Below are 18,574 nucleotides of genomic sequence, written 5' to 3' on the forward strand. Positions count from 1 at the left end.
TTAAATATATATATAGATGGTTCATCTCGTAACTAGTGAGATAAAATCCTGAGCATTAGCAAAATGTCGGAAAGATATCGCCCATTCAGTTGAAACCCTACACACAGGCAATGATTATATCGCCCATTCAGTTGAAACCCTACACACAGGCAATGATTATATCGGCCATACAGTTGAAACCCTACACACAGGCAATGATTCCAAAGCAACTTCAACTACCTGATGTCGCTGGTTCTACCAAGGTGTAGCACTGTGTGCTGCACGCTGCCCGACGGTCACCAAGACCTAATTTTCCTTCAGGGTTGACTCCAGACGACTTTCCCATGTTTGGGTACAGCTGCAAAGGCAGCAGAGGTTTGGATTCTCTTGAGTGGGTAGGCTAACGAGCCCTTCCTGTCTGAATGAAGGATATAGTTTACTTACCAGTATTAACCTGCAATCAGAAATAGTTATGTAATCAGCCAGGGCCGGATTTAAGGCAGGGCAGGCGGGGCTACAGCCCAGGGGAGTCCACAAGTAAGGGGCCTTCACAAAAGAGATAAATATATCGGAGCTCAACGTTTGCTCAACGTTTCAGAAACATTGATGGTATTTTTCGCATTTTTACCGCTAACACTTTAAATCTTACGTCGGGTGGTAACAATGTCACGTGATTAAGAAGTATCCACTTGTAGTTGTAGCATGCTCCATCCATCCATCCCAGTGGCGCTACAGCCCATGGAGGGCTCTGGCCTGCTTTAACACATCCTTCCATTCAGATCTCTCCTGGGCCTTTCGTCTCCACGCCCTAACCCCAAGCTGCTTCAGATCTGCTTCCACGTCATCTATCCATCGCATTCGGGGTCTGCCTTTGAGTCGCCTGCCTTTTGGTTTTTGCCTGTATACGATTTTCGCCCCTCTGTTGTCTGACATTCTTTCAAGGTGACCTGCCCAACGTAGTCTGTTCTTTTATATTTCGTTCACTATTGGTGGGTCTTCATATAATTGATATAACTCATGGTTAGTGCGTGTCCTCCACCCTGTTTCATCCTGTATGGCACCATAGATTTTCCTAAGGATTTTTCTTTCCCAAGTGTTAAGTAAATTTTCAGATGTCTTTGTCAGTGTCCAGGTCTCACTTCCATACATTGCTGCTGGTCTTATTATAGTTTTGTATATTATTTTCTTGGTTTTACTTGAAATCATTTTGCTCTTAAGTAGATGGTGGGTGCTATAAAATGCCCTGTTGCCTGCTGCTAGTCTTTCCTTTATTTCTGTTAGTAGGTCATTTTTTAAATTAATAGTACTTCCTAGATATTTGAAAGTTTGGACGTTTTCAAATTCGTGGTCTTTGATTTTGATATTTTGTCCCTCTGTTTGATTGTCTCTTGTCATTGTGATGTACTTGGTTTTACTGTCATTGACCTCAAGTCCTGCTGGTCGAGATGCTTCTTCTAGTTGTATGAAGGCTCTAGCGATGTCAGAGGTTTCTTTACCCAATAAGGCAATGTCATCGGCATAAGCAAGGTATTGTAGAGGTTGGCTGTATATCGTCCCTGTTGGTTGTGGACCCATGTTTTCTCTCCTGAAGTAGTTAGTAATAGTTTCCCTTGTGTTTATGTGTATATTTCTTATAACTCTCTCCAGTGTTAAGTTGAAAAGCATGCAGGAAAGTGCGTCTCCTTGTCTTAATCCTCGTTTAATCCTAAATTCCCGTGAGTGTTCTCCTTGTATTATGACTTTGCTTTTTGAGTTGTTTAATGTCATATGTATAAGTCTTGTCAGCTTGTTGGGTATTCCAAAATCCTTTAGTGTGTCATATAGGTATTTCCTTCTGATACTGTCATAAGCCATTTTATAGTCTATAAAGAGTTGGTGGATTGGTATGTTGTATTCATGGCATTTTTCTAGTATACATCTTAGTGTGAAGATGTGGTCGGTTGTGGATTTGTTGGGTCTGAAACCACATTGGTAGTCACCTAAGATTTCTTCTGAATATTTTCCAAGTCTCTTAGTTATAAGCCTAGACAGTATCTTATAAGTCACATTTAGTAGAGAGATTCCTCTGTAATTACAGCACTTTAACTTGGATCCTTTTTTGTGTATTGGGGTTATAAGAGCAGTTTCCCATTCTGTTGGTATTACTTCTTCTTCCCAAATTCTTGATATTAGTCTGTGTATTTGGGAATGTAAGTCTTTCCCTCCATATTTAATTAGTTCTGCTGTGATTTGGTCCTCTCCTGGTGCTTTGTGATTCTTCATGGTCCTAATTATTTCTGATGTTTCAATGAGTGTTGGAGGGTTCACTAAGGGATCTGGTCCCCCATGCGGCAGTTCATATTCTCCATTGTCTCCATCTTCAGTGGTATTTAGGATCTCCTCAAAGTATTCAGCCCATCTCTCAATGACCCTGCTGTTTTCTGTAATAAGCTGACCATCTTTGTTCTCACACATGTGTGATCTAGCTTGAAATCCGTTCTTTTCATCTTTAATTTTCATATACATTCCTCTCATGTCTCCCTCCTTTGCTAGTTCCTCAATTTTAGTGATCTTGGACTTTTCCCATTCCCGTTTTTTCTTTCTTACAACTTTTGTGGCCCTTCTTCTTGCTTCATTGTATTGCTGTCTAGTGTTCCTGGTTTCTCTCTGTAGCATTATCATTCGGGCATTGTTCTTCTCTTCTATAGTTTGTCTGCATTCATCATCATACCACCCTATTTTCTCGTTCTTTTGTTTAAATCCAACTACCTCTTCTGCTGTTCTTTTGATAGCATGCTTTATTATTTCCCAATGCTCATTTATGTTATTTTCGCAGTCCTTTTCTAATGTTGTCAGTTGTGTTTGGAGTGCCATTCTATAAGTTTCTGCAACAAGTGGATCCTTTGTGAGTTTTTGACTATCATATTGCTGTGCTCTCTTTCTTTGGTAATTGTGTATGGTACTTATTCTTTGTCTAAATTTAGCTTTTACTAGTAGGTGGTCTGAGTCAGCATTAGCTCCTCTGAAACTTCTTACATCTAGTATGTCTGATCCATGTCTCTTATCTATGAGTATATGATCTATTTGATTCTGGGTGTTGCCATCAGGTGAGATCCAGGTTACCTTGTGAATATTCTTATGTTGGAATTTTGTGCTGCTGATAGACATTCCTTTTCCTGATGCAAAATCCACTAATCTTATGCCATTATTGTTGGTCTCTTCATGTAAACTTTCTTTGCCAATTATTGGTCTGAATGCTGGTTCCTTTCCAATTTTTGCATTGAAATCTCCTAGGACTATTTTGATGTCATGCTTTGGCGCTTCATCATAAATTCTTTCCAGTCCATCATAGAAGGCTTCTTTTGTGTTATCATCTGCATCTTCAGTAGGGGCATGAACATTGATAAATGATATGTTGAAGAATTTTCCTTTCAAACGTAGTGAGCAGAGTCTATCACTTACAGGTTTAAATCCAATGACATTACCTACCATTTCCTTTTTAACAGCAAAACCTGTACCTAAGTTGTTAGTGCTTCCACCACTATAAAATATAGTATACTCCTTGGTTCTGAGAATGTCCGAGTCTTTCCACCTGATTTCCTGTAGGGCTGCAAGGGGTATCCTATATTTCTTTAACATTTCAGTAAGTTGGGCTAGCGCACCTGCTCTATAAAGGCTTAGCACGTTCCATGTCGCAAAACAAAAATCATGTCCTTTTCCAGGCCTAGGTCGTTTTCCGTTGAGATCTGTCCGGGTTTTCTTGTGTGTATTAGCTTTCGTAACAGTATTTTTTATATGACAGAGTTGTTAGCCCTGTGCATAACCATCTGGGGGGCTGCCCCTTTCAGCTCTCTGGATAGCTGCCTTTATTTTCGGGTAAGGTGCCCTAGCCTTTGTGGATCCCTCCACTTCCTGCAAGGCAGCAGGTTTGATTTTGGTCCACCCCGGGTATTTTATTTCCCCGGTACCCACCATATCTGGAGGGCATTCCCCTATCCGCCACCTGGGGAGGCGCTCGATGGTAGATCAAAAACTCCACACGAGTTGTAGCATGCTCGGCATAAGTAAATACAGGTTAAACTCCAGATTTACGGCGGTGCGTCTACCAAGGGCCTTAACCTCCACAAACTCAAACATCTATACTTTTCTTTACAAACTAAAATATGCATATTAAATATTGAAAAAAAAAAAGTGAGATAAAATAATTCTTTGTTCTATTTATGAACATACAACACTTGCTTTCAGATATAAATAAATATATATATTATTCATTAGTGTATTTTCATCAACGTTTTCGAAAGAGTGTAGAGACCTCCACAAAAATCTTGTCCCGAGGCCTCCGCATACTTAAATCCGGCCCTGTAATCACTACTAGTTCTTTGATCAATATTAGCTATGTAATCAATAACTGCTATAGAATAAGTAATTAGTGTGTACTACGTATTCAGTAATAGTTGTGTATTCCGAAGTTCTGTCCCACTTTCTGTACTCTACTGTTTTACATGATTGTAAATGTTACATTATAGAACAAATATGTCTAGAAGTTCCTTAACTGAGATAAAGGTGTTACCTTTTTGGCGTTTGGAAACGGAGCCCCAGACATTTTCTCTGCTATAGCCGCCATCGGAAATGCCAAAGAAGGTGACGCTGGGCTGGCCGTTGGAGCATTGTTTGGTAATATGATAATTAATAATGTCGTCTGCTTTGAGCATCTAAGCCTATATCTCTATTTCTCAAAGTTATCTACCTTAACATTCCAGGGCCCAATCACAAAAATATTCAATTACTTTCTAAAAATGATGACAATTTTTTTTTTTTTTAGGGCCTGATTATGTAGAACTATATAGTTATAGGGAGGCGCTTTGGCTGAGTGAAAGCGCTTGGCTTCCGAACCGGGGCTCCTGGGTTCAAATCTCGGATTTTCAATTTTAGGATCTTCAGGGTGTTTCTTAGTCCCCCCAGCTGGGTATCTGTCATTATTAGGGAAAAGTAAAGGTGGTTGGTATTTGTGCTGGCCACATGACACCCTCGTTAACTGTGGGCCACAGAAACAGATGAACATTACATCATCTGCCCTATAATTCGCAAGGTCTGAAAGGGGAACTTATCTACATCTGGACGAGTATGTTCCAGTTTTACCCAGACAGGTTTGAAACCTCACGGGAAAGTTCAAAGAATCTGGTAATCTTTAACATAACAGGTCATAACGCTTTAATAAACTACACATAATTAGCTTCAACAAGGCGTTAAGCCATGTGTCTATAGTTCGTACATACTTTATTATCTATAGTTTAATTGTCATAATTGTGGAAACAAAACTAGGGCCTCGAAGGTACTGGTGGTTCAGCTATTGGTTTTGAATAATGCGATGTTAAGGCTACGACCACACATTTCATTGCTCTGTCTATATGATTACAGGCGCTGGTGTTTTTGTGACAGCTGTTGTGGCCGGCTCTATTTCAATCATCAAACCTTTTCAATGTATGGAACGGCCTTTTTTAAGAGACGTCATCTTCTATCTGGCCGCCTGCTACTGGGCCTGGGTCGTTCTCTGGGACAAGAAGATTACTCAGTTGGAAGCCGCTGGTGAGTTTCTGTATATTAGTGTCAAAGTACTTAACAAGATAAATTATACAGTAGTGTAGCCCTCATAGCACTTATTAACATTAAATGTAGCATACGTTTTATATGCTGTTATAATCTATGCTTCACTAGGATGTTATACTCTATGTTTCATTATAATCTTAAACTCCATGTATCACTAGGATTTTATATTCTATGTTTCACTTTATGATGTTACACTCATTGTTTCACTATGGTGTCATACTCTATGTTTCACTATGATGTTTCATTATGATGTTACACTCTGTTTCACTATAATGTTACACTCTATGTTTCACTATGATGTTACACTCTATGTTTCACTATGATGTCACACTCTATCTTTCACTTTGATGTTATACTCTGTTTCACTCTGATGTTACACTCTATGTTTCACTATAATGTTACACTCTATGTTTCACTATAATGTTACACTCTATGTTTCACTATGATGTCACACTCTATCTTTCACTTTGATGTTATACTCTGTTTCACTCTGATGTTACACTCTATGTTTCACTATGATGTTTCACTCTATGTTTCACTATGATGTTATACTGTATGTTTCACTATAATGTTACACTTTATGTTTCACTATATTGTTTCACTTCATGTTTCACTATAATGTTACACTCTATGTTTCACTATATTGTTTCACTCTATGTTTCACTCTATTGTTTCACTCTATGTTTCACTATGATGTTACACTCTATGTTTCACTATAATGTTACACTTTATGTTTCACTATGATGTTACACTCTTTATTTCACTATGATGTTACACTTTATGTTTCACTATGATGTTACACTCTGTGTTTCACTATGATGTTACACTCTGTGTTTCACTATGATGTTACACTCTGTGTTTCACTATGTTGTTACACTCTATGTTTCACTATGATGTTACACTCTGTGTTTCACTATGATGTTACACTCTGTGTTTCACTATGTTGTTACACTCTGTGTTTCACTATAATGTTATACTTTATGTTTCACTATGATGTTACACTCTATGTTTCACTATGATGTTACACTTTATGTTTCACTATGTTGTTACACTTTATGTTTCACTATGATGTTTTACTATATGTTTCGCTATGATGTTACACTCTATGTTTCACTCTGATGTTACACTTTATGTTTCACTATGATGTTACACTCTATGTTTCACTCTATGTTTCACTCTATTGTTTCACTCTATGTTTCACTCTGATGTTACACTCTATGTTTCACTATGATGTTTAACTCCATGTTTCACTATAATGTTACACTCTATGTTTCACTCTATTGTTTCACTCTGTGTTTCACTATGATGTTACACTCTGTGTTTTACTATGATGTTACACTCTGTGTTTCACTATGATGTTACACTTTATGTTTCACTATGATGTTACACTCTATGTTTCACTATGATGTTACAATCTATATTTCACTATGATGTTACACTTTATGTTTCACTATGATGTTACACTTTATGTTTCACTATGATGTTACACTCTATATTTCACTATGATGTTACACTTTATGTTTCACTATGATGTTACACTCTGTGTTTCACTATAATGTTACACTCTGTGTTTCACTATGTTGTTACACTCTGTGTTTCACTATGATGTTACACTCTGTGTTTAACTATGATGTTACACTCTGTGTTTCACTATGTTGTTACACTCTGTGTTTCACTATAATGTTACACTTTATGTTTCACTATGATGTTACACTCTATGTTTCACTATGATGTTACACTTTATGTTTCACTATGTTGTTACACTTTATGTTTCACTATGATGTTTTACTCTATGTTTCGCTATGATGTTACACTCTATGTTTCACTCTGATGTTACACTTTATGTTTCACTATGATGTTACACTCTATGTTTCACTATATTGTTTCACTCTATGTTTCACTCTATTGTTTCACTCTATGTTTCACTCTGATGTTACACTCTATGTTTCACTATGATGTTACACTCTATGTTTCACTATAATGTTACACTCTATGTTTCACTCTATTGTTTCACTCTGTGTTTCACTATGATGTTACACTCTGTGTTTTACTATGATGTTACACTCTGTGTTTCACTATGATGTTACACTTTATGTTTCACTATGTTGTTACACTTTATGTTCACTATGATGTTTTACTCTATGTTTCACTATGATGTTACACTCTATGTTTCACTATGATGTTACACTCTGTGTTTCACTATGATGTCACACTCTATGTTTCACTATATTGTTTTACTATTTGTCTCAATATATTGTTTCATTCTATGTTTCACTGTATTGTTTCACTCTATGTTTCACTATATTGTTTCACTCTATGTTTCACTATATTGTTTCACTCTTTGTTTCACTATATTGTTTCACTATATTGTTTCACTATATTGTTTCACTATATTGTTTCACTATATTGTTACTTTCTATGTTTCACTATATTGTTTCACTCTATGTTTCACTATATTGTTTCACTCTATGTTTCACTATATTGTTACACTCTATGTTTCACTATATTGTTATACTCTATGTTTCACTATATTGTTTCACTCTATGTTTCACTATATTGTTTCATTATAGTGTTTCACTATATTGTTTCACTATATTGTTACACTCTATGTTTCACTATATTGTTTCACTCTATGTTTCACTATATTGTTTAACTATATTGTTTAACTATATTGTTTAACTATATTGTTTAACTATATTGTTTAACTATATTGTTTAACTATATTGTTTCACTATATTGTTTCACTATGTTGTTTCACTATATTGTTTCACTCTATGTTTCACTATATTGTTTCACTCTATGTTTCACCAGGTTTTATAATTTTGTATGTCTTCTACGTCCTCGTTGTCGTCATTGGTCGCTACGTCAATCAGAAATTTAAAAACAGACAGACTGGAAGTCTCCTATCTAGTAAGTTTAATATAGTCGTTACACACTTTGATTTCTCTAAAACTTGTTTAGATAATAGCACGCTTGAACATACATATAAATACAAATGCAAGGCATTGTCTTAAATGAGAAAGGTCAAGGATGAGCGCAGTATTCGTGTATAATATTGGTATAAACCTGGTGGTGGCACAGATGGGGGTAGTGGAGTGTGCGTAGTCAGCCGACTCAAATCGCCCCAGGCCAGCGCTAGACGAGCGGTCAACCGTGACGACGGTCAGCCGAGACGAGTGTCAACATGACGGTTCGGGAAGGATCGCCTTCGTGAACAGAGCTCAGGAGCGTCACGAGGGATGTAGTCATGTGACTAAGCTAGAAACGTCGAGCGATGTTCTGTCCGGTTCTAGAAGGCCAGCAGGGACCCTATATAATAGCGAAGGTGTCGCAGTCAAGACGGTTCACGACAGAAGGTCCACTACAGCCCGGTTCACTACAGTCCGGTCGACTACAGCACAGTTCAACGGTGTGGTTCTGTACGGAGCATTACGACGGTTCAGTGCGGAGTACTGTCAAGTACAGTTGAGACGACTGGCGTCTTGATCTTGGTCTGCGATCGAGTCCGACACAGTGAGCCTAGTGTGTGAAGTCAGTCCTGAACTGTTGAACCCAGTGCAAGCCCGGAACGAGACGGAGAGGCCAGTGCAAGAGTTGATACGGCGGAACGGTGTTATCGGAGAGATATTTGTACAGTGTACTTGCCAATTGTACAGTATTGGCTGTTATTCATTCAACTATTAAAGTGTTACGTTACTTTGGAGCCTTAAGTTGTCAAGTTCTTTAAGTTGGTGGTGTATGGTGCAGTTTGCAGAGGGCCTGGATAGTGAGATTCGTAACAATATATAAAACATAGGTTACAAGGGGAAAATTTGAATAATTATCAACTCGCTACTCATCACTGTCCATATGTCTATGACGTACTATTCTATGACGTCCTAAAAGATAGATTTGAAGACATTCTTCAATTTGGATATTCCCGACTGGGTGTTGAGCTCTTTTGCACGTGGACAAACTCAGATCCCAAGCACAGATGAATTCATAGTAATACAGGAGCAGCTTGTTGAAATATCCACAAACGAGGAACTTAAATTAATGAACAAGGGAGACCACAAAGTCTGGTTTAAACAAGCAGATTCCAATTCTTATATCCTGCGTTATGGGTCAGTGTACAGAAGTTGTTGACGGCTTTCCAGTCTTCGTATTTGTTACAACATGATTTCATTGCCGCAATTAACATCGTCACAAATAAAAGAAACAGACTCGAAATTTGTGCTCATTGAGCCGGGTATAAATATACTTAGAGTTTATTTTAAACAAAAGTTATAATTTCAATAAACACTCCCTCAGCTATTTTTTATTCAAAATTTCTTACTAATATACATTACATTTTTTTTATAGCTTTTTCAACATAAGGAAGTTTTGACTTGATAAAAGGGTCCCTGGGTAAACAAATAGAGAACCACTGTACTATAGTTAAGTTATTATTACAAAACTTATATCAACTCACTCTGTCTGTCTGGTAAAATGTTTGTACACGTTATTTCTCCCACACGAATTATCGGATCAAATTAAAAGGTTGCACAATCATTCATTGGTATAGAAAAGACACGAAACAATTCAAACATTACTTAATAGTCAATTAATTACTTTTTTTTTTTTAAACCAACAAGAGACTTTAATCCTTTAGTATTCACAGATACGTCGAAATGTGTAGGGTTACGTCCCCTTAGATAATTGAACACGTTATTTCTCACCCAGTCTCGAATCAAGTTGAAAGTTGAATGTTTAAACAGTCATTTATTGTATCTAACAAAACATACATCAATTTAAAAATATTTATTGATTATTAATTAATTCTGTGGCATTTTACGTCTCCAGAGACGATCTTTTCCCTTGCAACTTCTTGTATAGTCAATCAGCTATAGTAATTATTATTGACCTGACCAGAAATTAAGATAATTACGTCCTATTCCCAAACCTTAAGCAGCACAGCAAGGGGGGCACGAAGTAGGGTTCGCACCCGGGACCATACCCCAAAGCGTATAAATAATACGAAGGTTGTATTAAAAGTACAATTCAGTAGTCACACCAAACATTATTATTATGAATGCGTTTTAGTGGTTTCCTGTTTCGGTGAATCATTTAAAATGTTTGAAATTTTTTTTTTCTCAGGACTTTGTGGTGAACCAGCCATTGATATAGAGGATGATGAGGCCCGCAAGTCACTGATTAAATCCATACAGACCCTACCGCCGGACATTGAGATTGAACAAACGCCCATCTTACGTTCCAGCAGCCACGAGCACAGTGAGAAGTCCATGTTTGCTGACTTCCTGTGTGAGATCAACCCAGTCGATCTCCAGGAGTGGAAAGAGAGAAGAATATTTGGGAAGATTTATGAAATATTTAAGGTAAAGAAGGCGCCCAGGAGTTGGGGGGGGGGGGCTATATATTTGGTAACAACTGTCCTCCTTTAATGTTAGCGAAAAGGCCTTGACTATGTTTTATCACGCTCACAACTGCAATATTTTAAGTTTCAATATCACTGCCTGGTATGGCAATCTAAGCATTAAAAATAAAAATAAATTTTATAGAATCCTAAATGCTGCTGGTAAAGTCAATGGCAAAAAAAAAAAAAATAACCCCCAATAAAAACTAAGATTTGGGCAGCTGTTTGAGACAAACATTCATAAGAAAGCTAAAAAGATTCTAGAAATAAACATCACCCTTTGGGTCAGGATTTTACCATCACAAAAGAAACAAGACATCGATAGCAAAGACAAACAGACACATTCTTTTGTTCACCTAGCAATCAAATCATTAAATAGGAACAATCTGATATAAACTTTTTACATGTGAATTATTAGTGAGTCCGGTGTGAATGTACATTTTGTTTTTTTTCATAGTTACAATGTTTTGTTTGGTGTAATGTACAAATTGTAAGACACATTTCCTTACGGACAGTATAGAATATTAATAATATTGTTTTAGTCTCCTTCGGGTTGAGATTGAAGGGCGAAATACTCACTTTAAACAGAGTTAAAAAATGTTTTAAAATAGCTTGCAATTTCATGTAATAATTACTTGTCATGTTATGTTATCATGTGAATGTTACGTCAGGTTAACTTTGAGTGTTGCTAACTTTCTAGAGTCCGCTAGTTCTGCTGCTTAAGTTGACAGTACCAGTGGTCAGTGAGGAGCCAGAAGATGGACAAGACGAGATGAGAAACTGGAACAAACTTTTAAATTGTGTACACGTCTTTACGGCCCCAGTGTTCGCCATGTTCGCCACGGGAGGTAATACCTGTGATGAGTGAAAAGTGTGAAAGTTTTACTGGATAAGCTGCCCTTGTTTTTGAGTATAATGTACATCTACATTAATATACAATATGGTCTCTGATAGTTTTAATTGTTGAATGTCTATATGCTTTCTGTTGGATCTAGTTGGGTTCACAAAGATTGGCTCAGTGTTCCCTGTCTATGGCCTGGTCATGATCATTAGTGCTGTCCTCTTTGTTGCCGTCTACGTCACGTCCAAGAGAGACCACAGACCTGTTTATCATACGGTGAGTTTTGTAATGCTAGTTGGCAGCTTTGAATAAAAACTTCTCCTGTCTTTCTTTCACATGAAATAATTTCTTTTTGTTTTCAAACATTCTCTCTTTTCTTCCCCTTTTCTTTCTTTCCATATTTGATTTTTTCTTCTCTTTTTCTGTTTCTTTCATTCAGTCTTTCTTTCTTTCTTTTTCTTTCTATTTTTATCTTTATATTATTTTCTCTCCCTCTCCTACTTTTTCTTGCTCTTTCTGTCTTTCTGTTTCTTTCTTTTCCCATTCTTATTTCTCTTTCTGTCTCTGTTTTCACCCCCCCCCCCAACCCAGTGGCGTAGCTAGGGTGGGGGGGGGGGGAGTGGGGAGAATTTGAAAATCCTCAATGAGTGTTCGAAATTAAATATTTAGTTTTAAATATTACACAAAATGCAGCGGCCCCCAAAGAGGTCAAGCCCAGGACCCCCAAATGATGGCAAAATTCCTAGTTACGCCACTGCCTTTTTTTTTTGTTTTCTTTTTACTTTCTCTTATTTTGTCTCTTTTGACGTTTGAAATGTATCCCCCCCCTCCCCACCACTACACACTGAGGACACCAACTTTCTGAAACATCATTCTGGCAACTGACCATGTTTTGTCAACTGCCAACCAATCGCACAGAACACGTGATGTCAACTGTGATGTCAACTGTGATGTCAACTGTGATGTCAACTGTGATGTTAACTGTGATGTCAACTGTGTGTCTAAATCTGAGCATTTTGTTTTCTTCCATTGACAGGCTTTTGCTTATCTGGGTTTTATTGCAGCCGTGATCTGGATTTATTCGATAGCTAATGAGATAGTCAATATACTTCAGGTAATTGTTACTTTTTTTCTGTTTAGTCTTGTATAAAGTAGACATGGAAAAGAAATGAAGCCTAAACCATATATTTGCTTTAAATAGGTTTAAGAATTGAATTTAACTGCTTACACTTTCATGACTTCTGCAGTATTCAAATGTAACCTGCTTTGGTTGTTCATATCTCCTAAAGTTCATGTCTCTTAAAGTTCATGTATTAAAAACTTTATGTTTATATTCATAAGGCTTTAGGAGTTGTCTTTGATTTATCGGATGCCATATTGGGCTTGACTTTGCTGGCCTGGGGCAACAGTATTGGAGGTAGGTTAGAAGCTGTCATTATTTATACAATTATTTTACATCACGGACTATTTACACTACTAGTGTACACCTTACAATATATGCTTTTAACTTTTATTGATGCACAAAATAACCTTTCGCTTTATCTTCCTTTCTAAATTAGTTTTTTTAGACTAAAAAGGAAACGAAGCTACTAGCTATTCAAACTGCCCTAAAAAAATGTATTTTTAAACTTTCGAACATTTTTTTTTTGGTGCCATAAATTTGGCGACATAGGTTTAGAAACCTGCTTGCAAACCGGAAGTCTCGTTTTGAACTAAGCAATGCGTGATTTTATCATTTATAGTTTTGCTAACTGGATTTTACTCTGTTTTATCTCTTCAGACTTGATAGCAGACACCACCATGGCACGGCAAGGTTATCCCAGGATGGGCATCTCGGCTTGTTTTGGAGGCCCATTGTTTAGTATCCTTGACAAATATGATGTATACATCAATGTTCAATGTTGAATGTATTGGCTGAAGAATAGAAGACTGTCAGGGTTATGTTTAAACCTTATCTCGTTCTCTCGGGCCCCTGACATTCAACAGGCACCTTCGTGCTTAAAGTAAACAATTGACTCGATGTTAACAATATAAGTGTTTAATGGGATGAATGTAATTTATGATGACAAACTGATGAAGTAATATCCTTGAAGTTACGTCGTACGCATCATGCATTTAGTCATGCATATTAACCAATGACCTAAACTGGACGTGTTCATTATGCGATAAGCTTATTTCCGGGGGCTAAGTGGTTAAGCGTTTGGCTTCCGAACCTGGGGTCTGGGTTCGTATCTTGGTGAAGACTGGAATATTTAGTTTCGTGATCTTTAGGGCGCCTCTGAGTCCACCCACCTCTAATGGGTACCTGAGTTTAGTTGGGGAAAGTAAAGACGGATGATCGCTGTGCTGGCTACAAAAACACACTGTTCGTTAACCATTGACCAAAGAAACATATGACCGTATCATCATCTGCCCCATAGATCGCAAGGTTCGAAAGGGGAACTATACTTTTATTTCCAGACTGAAGTAAAAAAAAAAGGTTTTACTTTGATAATTCTGGACACCAGATCCAGTACACAGTAAACTTAACGCTGTGAGTCTTCCATTGAAAGACTGTCTGGCATTGTAAAATGGGAAACAACAAAGATAATAAAAAACAATATAACATTTAACATAAATTAGCTCCCTTGATAAACATATTTCACAAAACAATTCATGCAGGAAGAACTTAAGACACAAAATGTATGCATCAATAATTACTAAGTTATTTCCCTTAACTGTCAAACAGATCTCCTTTTAGGTCTTGGAATTCCATTTACCATTGCTTGTATCAAGCGTGGAGGAGTGTTCTATGTATGTATACAATACCATCATAATAAGGCTTCTCTTTAAGTCCGAAGATTAAGGAGCATTGCAGAATTTTCCATCATAATAATTTATCATTTGTAAAATTATTCCGTAATAAAAATTGAGTATCGACACCGGTCCACCAAAACAAAATGGCTTACAGTTAGAAGTACAAGCTCAGAGAGTGTCAATGTGTATGTCACGAGTCAAGTCACAATGCTCTGTCCTAGTTTTCTCTGTTTTTTTATTCGGACTGTGTGACTTCACAGAGGACATGTCCTAACCTCTAATTCCTAGAAATACAAATTCATAAATTACTGGAATGTAACGTGCCAATTTTTAGTATTTAAAAATACTATTAATAAACCTACCACTAGTACACAAATAGTGAATAGATTTAAAAAAAAAAACAAGAGCGAAATATACAAAATACTTTTTGGGAAACAAAGCTTATCTAAGGGTAATAACCGCGAAAAGCTGAATATCTCTGGAAACTCTTGTAGCAGGTTTGTGCTTGGACGCAAAAATTTTCGTTTTTAAATGAATGTCAAAAGTTAAAAAAAAAAAGAAAAACAAAACGAGCTGCTTATAAGTGATGGTGGAAGTTTACACCAGCTTCAACTCTATTCACATTTACAACAGTTTGAGTTTCATTATTGAGTTATCTGCAATGCTCTGATTTCATTGTTTCTTTCGTTCGATAAATCTAAAAAAACTCCTGATGTTTTGAATTATTTTGAAGGTTTATCTATTCATTACATGTTACGTGTATTCGAATACCGGTATACACATTAATTGGATAAATCCCCATTTTTTAATCATCCTCATCATTATCTCATCTCATCTCTGCCTGTGGTCCCTTCTGGGGCATAGGCCACCAACCAGCTTCCTCCAGGCATCTCGGTTCTGGGCAAGTCTCCCCAACTGTCCCCACGTCTTGTTCATCTACTTGGCATCTGCTTCCAAATAGCGGCGCGATGTATTCTTGGGCCATCCCCTCTTCCTCTTTCCTTGGGGTTCCAGGTGAGGGCTTGCCTTGTTATGTTGGATAAGGGCTTGGTGTGACCTATCCATCTCCAGGGTCTCTGAAGTAGACTTTTAAATCTTAAATTTAGAATATTTACTTTTTTTTTTCCCCAGCTGAAAGTGAACTTGGAACAAATGGTCCTAGCGGCTGGACTTGGATTTTCACTGGCGTCCTCTCTGGTGATTGTACCCTTCTCCAAGTTCAAAATGTCAAGGCCGTATGGGATCTACCTTCTCTTCCTCTATGCCACGTTCCTTGTAGTGGCAGTGTTGATCGAAGTAAACGTCATTCACAACTTTGACCTATGAACTATCGGAAAGACAGCCGGAAAGACAGATGGAAATGCAGCTTTATCTGCAACATGTTACATGATTCATTTTTCAAATATTGCAGCTTTGTATCTTCTGTCAAGGTTACGTCTGCAATATTTTATTTACTTCCGTCCGATCTGAGGCTAAAAACCTGGCACATAAAATTATAAACAAACAGGACAGAAATAAAAACAGTGCTAAGGAAAGCATTGTAGAAAAACACAAACCACCGAGACACTGACCTAAATAGGTAAATAGCACAGACTACTCAGTCACTGACCTATATGGGTGAATAACATGAACTTCTCATGACACTGACCTATTTTTTCAGGAAGAAAAAAAACAACAACCACTGTAAAAAGATTTACGAAGTGAAACAAAAAATAACATTACACTTTTTACGGTTATAATAGAAAAAAAAGTCACCACTGACTTCTACTAATAGAAATCTAAATCTCTCTTGACCTAAACTGTTCATGAACTTTTGTGTTTTTTGTAATTTACAAACGTTTCACATGTTTTTATGTAGTAATTCTCAACCAGGGATACGTACAATATGGCTGCTTCAACAACTTTGGTTCGTGGCTATGATACGTTTGAGAGAACAGTAGGCAAACTGAATTCTATTGATACGTATATATTCAATGTACTTTTTAAACGAAATTATTGGAATGTGTGTATATTATTTAGTTCTTATAATAAACTAATTTCTATGAAGTTCTATTGTATACGTTCAATGACAGAAGTGTTTAGAACGTTTCCTTATCATTGGACTGGAACATGTTTTATCATTTCCTGAAACATTGAAGTGCTTTCAGGTGTACTTGTGATATTGGATTTGTGATACAAAACATTCCACTATATCCTAAGGTAGATACAAATCGGACTTTGTTAGTTGAAATAGTCTTTCTGTAAACCATGTTTGCTATAAATCATATATTTTTTTAAAATTTCTATTCATCACATATACGCATTGAAAGAGAGAGAGAGAGATGCTAGGACACATTTGTACAAATGCTCCTTCTTTCCTAGTGCTATTAGAGCATGGAATGGGTTGCCTGAGCTAGCCAGGAGAACCAGTGACTTGGCAGAAATTTTAGTCATTGGTTAATATTCATGACTAAATGCATGACGCGTAGGACGTAATCATCTTCTTTTTTTGAAGTAACGTCTGTATTATATAAGATAAGAAGAGAGAGAGAGAGAGAGAAAATCATTGTTTGAAAGAATTCCTGTTTCCTACGTGTGGTTAGAGATACACATCTCATCGGATATCATTACATAGAACATAATTCATAACAAACACTTTAGACTTAGAGAATGCAAGAAATAGCAACGTGATGAAAAAAAGTATTTTGTTAAAAAAAACCACTTGAATATGGAAGTTTTCAGTACAATATTTTGAACACTTTTTTTTTCTTTTTAGCAAGCTCTTTGCTGTTGAATGGGGCCAATAATGAAATCTGTCCCATGTGAACAAAAATTTGTTTCGCACTCCCACACCCCCTCCCACTCAATACAAATCACTGGTCTAAAGGGGGAGAAGAGGGTGCAAAGTGTGTACAAACTTTCAAAGTGAACAAGGTCGCAAACTGTTACTACCATTAATAGCAAATTAAAAAATATATAAGTAACGATTCTGTATTTAGAATGTTATCTGAACTGGTCTAGACTGCAACGGACCGATTGAGGAATTGGGGAATATAGTTGAAGTATTCATTAATACTTATGTATTCATTTTGCTTTCAACCACACACCACACAGCCATTCAATAAATAAAGTCCAAAACTCATTATTAAGCAATAAGCCACATCTATAACCACTGGGTCTACATTTTCCCATTTTGGTTGTGTAGTTTGCGCGCTGTCTTTCGGACTTATCGATGGTCCCGGGTTCAAACCCTGCCCGCTCCCATCCCCCGCTGTCCTGCGGGAGGTTTGGACTAGGAAGTAAACTATCTTCAACTCTGAAGGAACATCCGAAACATGTAAAACACTTTACAAATAACAGATTACATTTAAATATAGACAATCAGACGCTCTGACTGCCCTTGTTAGGAACAACTCATTAAGTCTGTCATGAATGGCTCCCTCCTATTACACATACGTGTATGTCTGGTCATCTATACTGTCATAGTGTATCTCTAGTAGGTAGGAATGAATGCCGTTCGTATGTGGCTAGTATTGTAGAGACCAGTATGTAGGGAACACGCTGTTTCTATAACAAAACATAACCCTAACTCTGCTCTAACTTGACCAAATGTATTAATTATGGACATCATTTATTTGTGTCTTTCAGTTTATTGTCTTATTATTCAGTTTATTATTTGTTGACATCTTATATTTGTATATGTTATATAACGAAACGTAATAGTTGCATTGATTATTACATGATCACGATTTTTTAATTATTCGATCATTGCGCCATTACTTCCCTTGTGGGGAATAAAAATTAAATGTTAGTTTCATTTGTTTTATTTATTTTCTAAAAAAAAAAAAGAGATTCTGGCTGATAAGACGTCGAAAAGAAGCCAAAATTTGGGATTCTGTTTGAGCTGAGTGACCTTTTTTCGAATGCCAACCTGGCCAGATTTGGATTTCAATAATTGTAGTCCCTGGACAGAATTTTTGTTGAGTCCGCATCCTTCTCCA

At 36.9% G+C, this 18,574-nt stretch overlaps 1 protein-coding gene across 2 annotated transcripts in view; it reads left to right on the forward strand.

The window, feature by feature from the left end:
* Positions 1 to 18,384, forward strand: part of LOC106070839 (mitochondrial sodium/calcium exchanger protein-like) — a 39,174-nt gene extending 20,790 nt beyond the window's left edge. For both annotated transcript variants that reach the window (XM_056005575.1, XM_056005574.1), the window contains exons 6-16: positions 4,520 to 4,632; positions 5,377 to 5,544; positions 8,377 to 8,475; positions 10,681 to 10,919; positions 11,658 to 11,805; positions 11,953 to 12,074; positions 12,835 to 12,912; positions 13,140 to 13,215; positions 13,579 to 13,659; positions 14,527 to 14,591; positions 15,726 to 18,384. In XM_056005575.1, the coding sequence (XP_055861550.1) occupies positions 4,520 to 4,632; positions 5,377 to 5,544; positions 8,377 to 8,475; positions 10,681 to 10,919; positions 11,658 to 11,805; positions 11,953 to 12,074; positions 12,835 to 12,912; positions 13,140 to 13,215; positions 13,579 to 13,659; positions 14,527 to 14,591; positions 15,726 to 15,920 (1,384 nt within the window). In that variant the 3' untranslated portion in view covers positions 15,921 to 18,384. The remainder of the gene's footprint in view (positions 1 to 4,519; positions 4,633 to 5,376; positions 5,545 to 8,376; positions 8,476 to 10,680; positions 10,920 to 11,657; positions 11,806 to 11,952; positions 12,075 to 12,834; positions 12,913 to 13,139; positions 13,216 to 13,578; positions 13,660 to 14,526; positions 14,592 to 15,725) is intronic.
* The last annotated feature ends 190 nt before the right edge of the window (positions 18,385 to 18,574 follow it).

This window comes from Biomphalaria glabrata, chromosome 12 (assembly GCF_947242115.1).
Source record: "Biomphalaria glabrata chromosome 12, xgBioGlab47.1, whole genome shotgun sequence".
In the NCBI taxonomy this organism is placed as follows: Eukaryota; Metazoa; Mollusca; class Gastropoda; family Planorbidae; genus Biomphalaria; species Biomphalaria glabrata.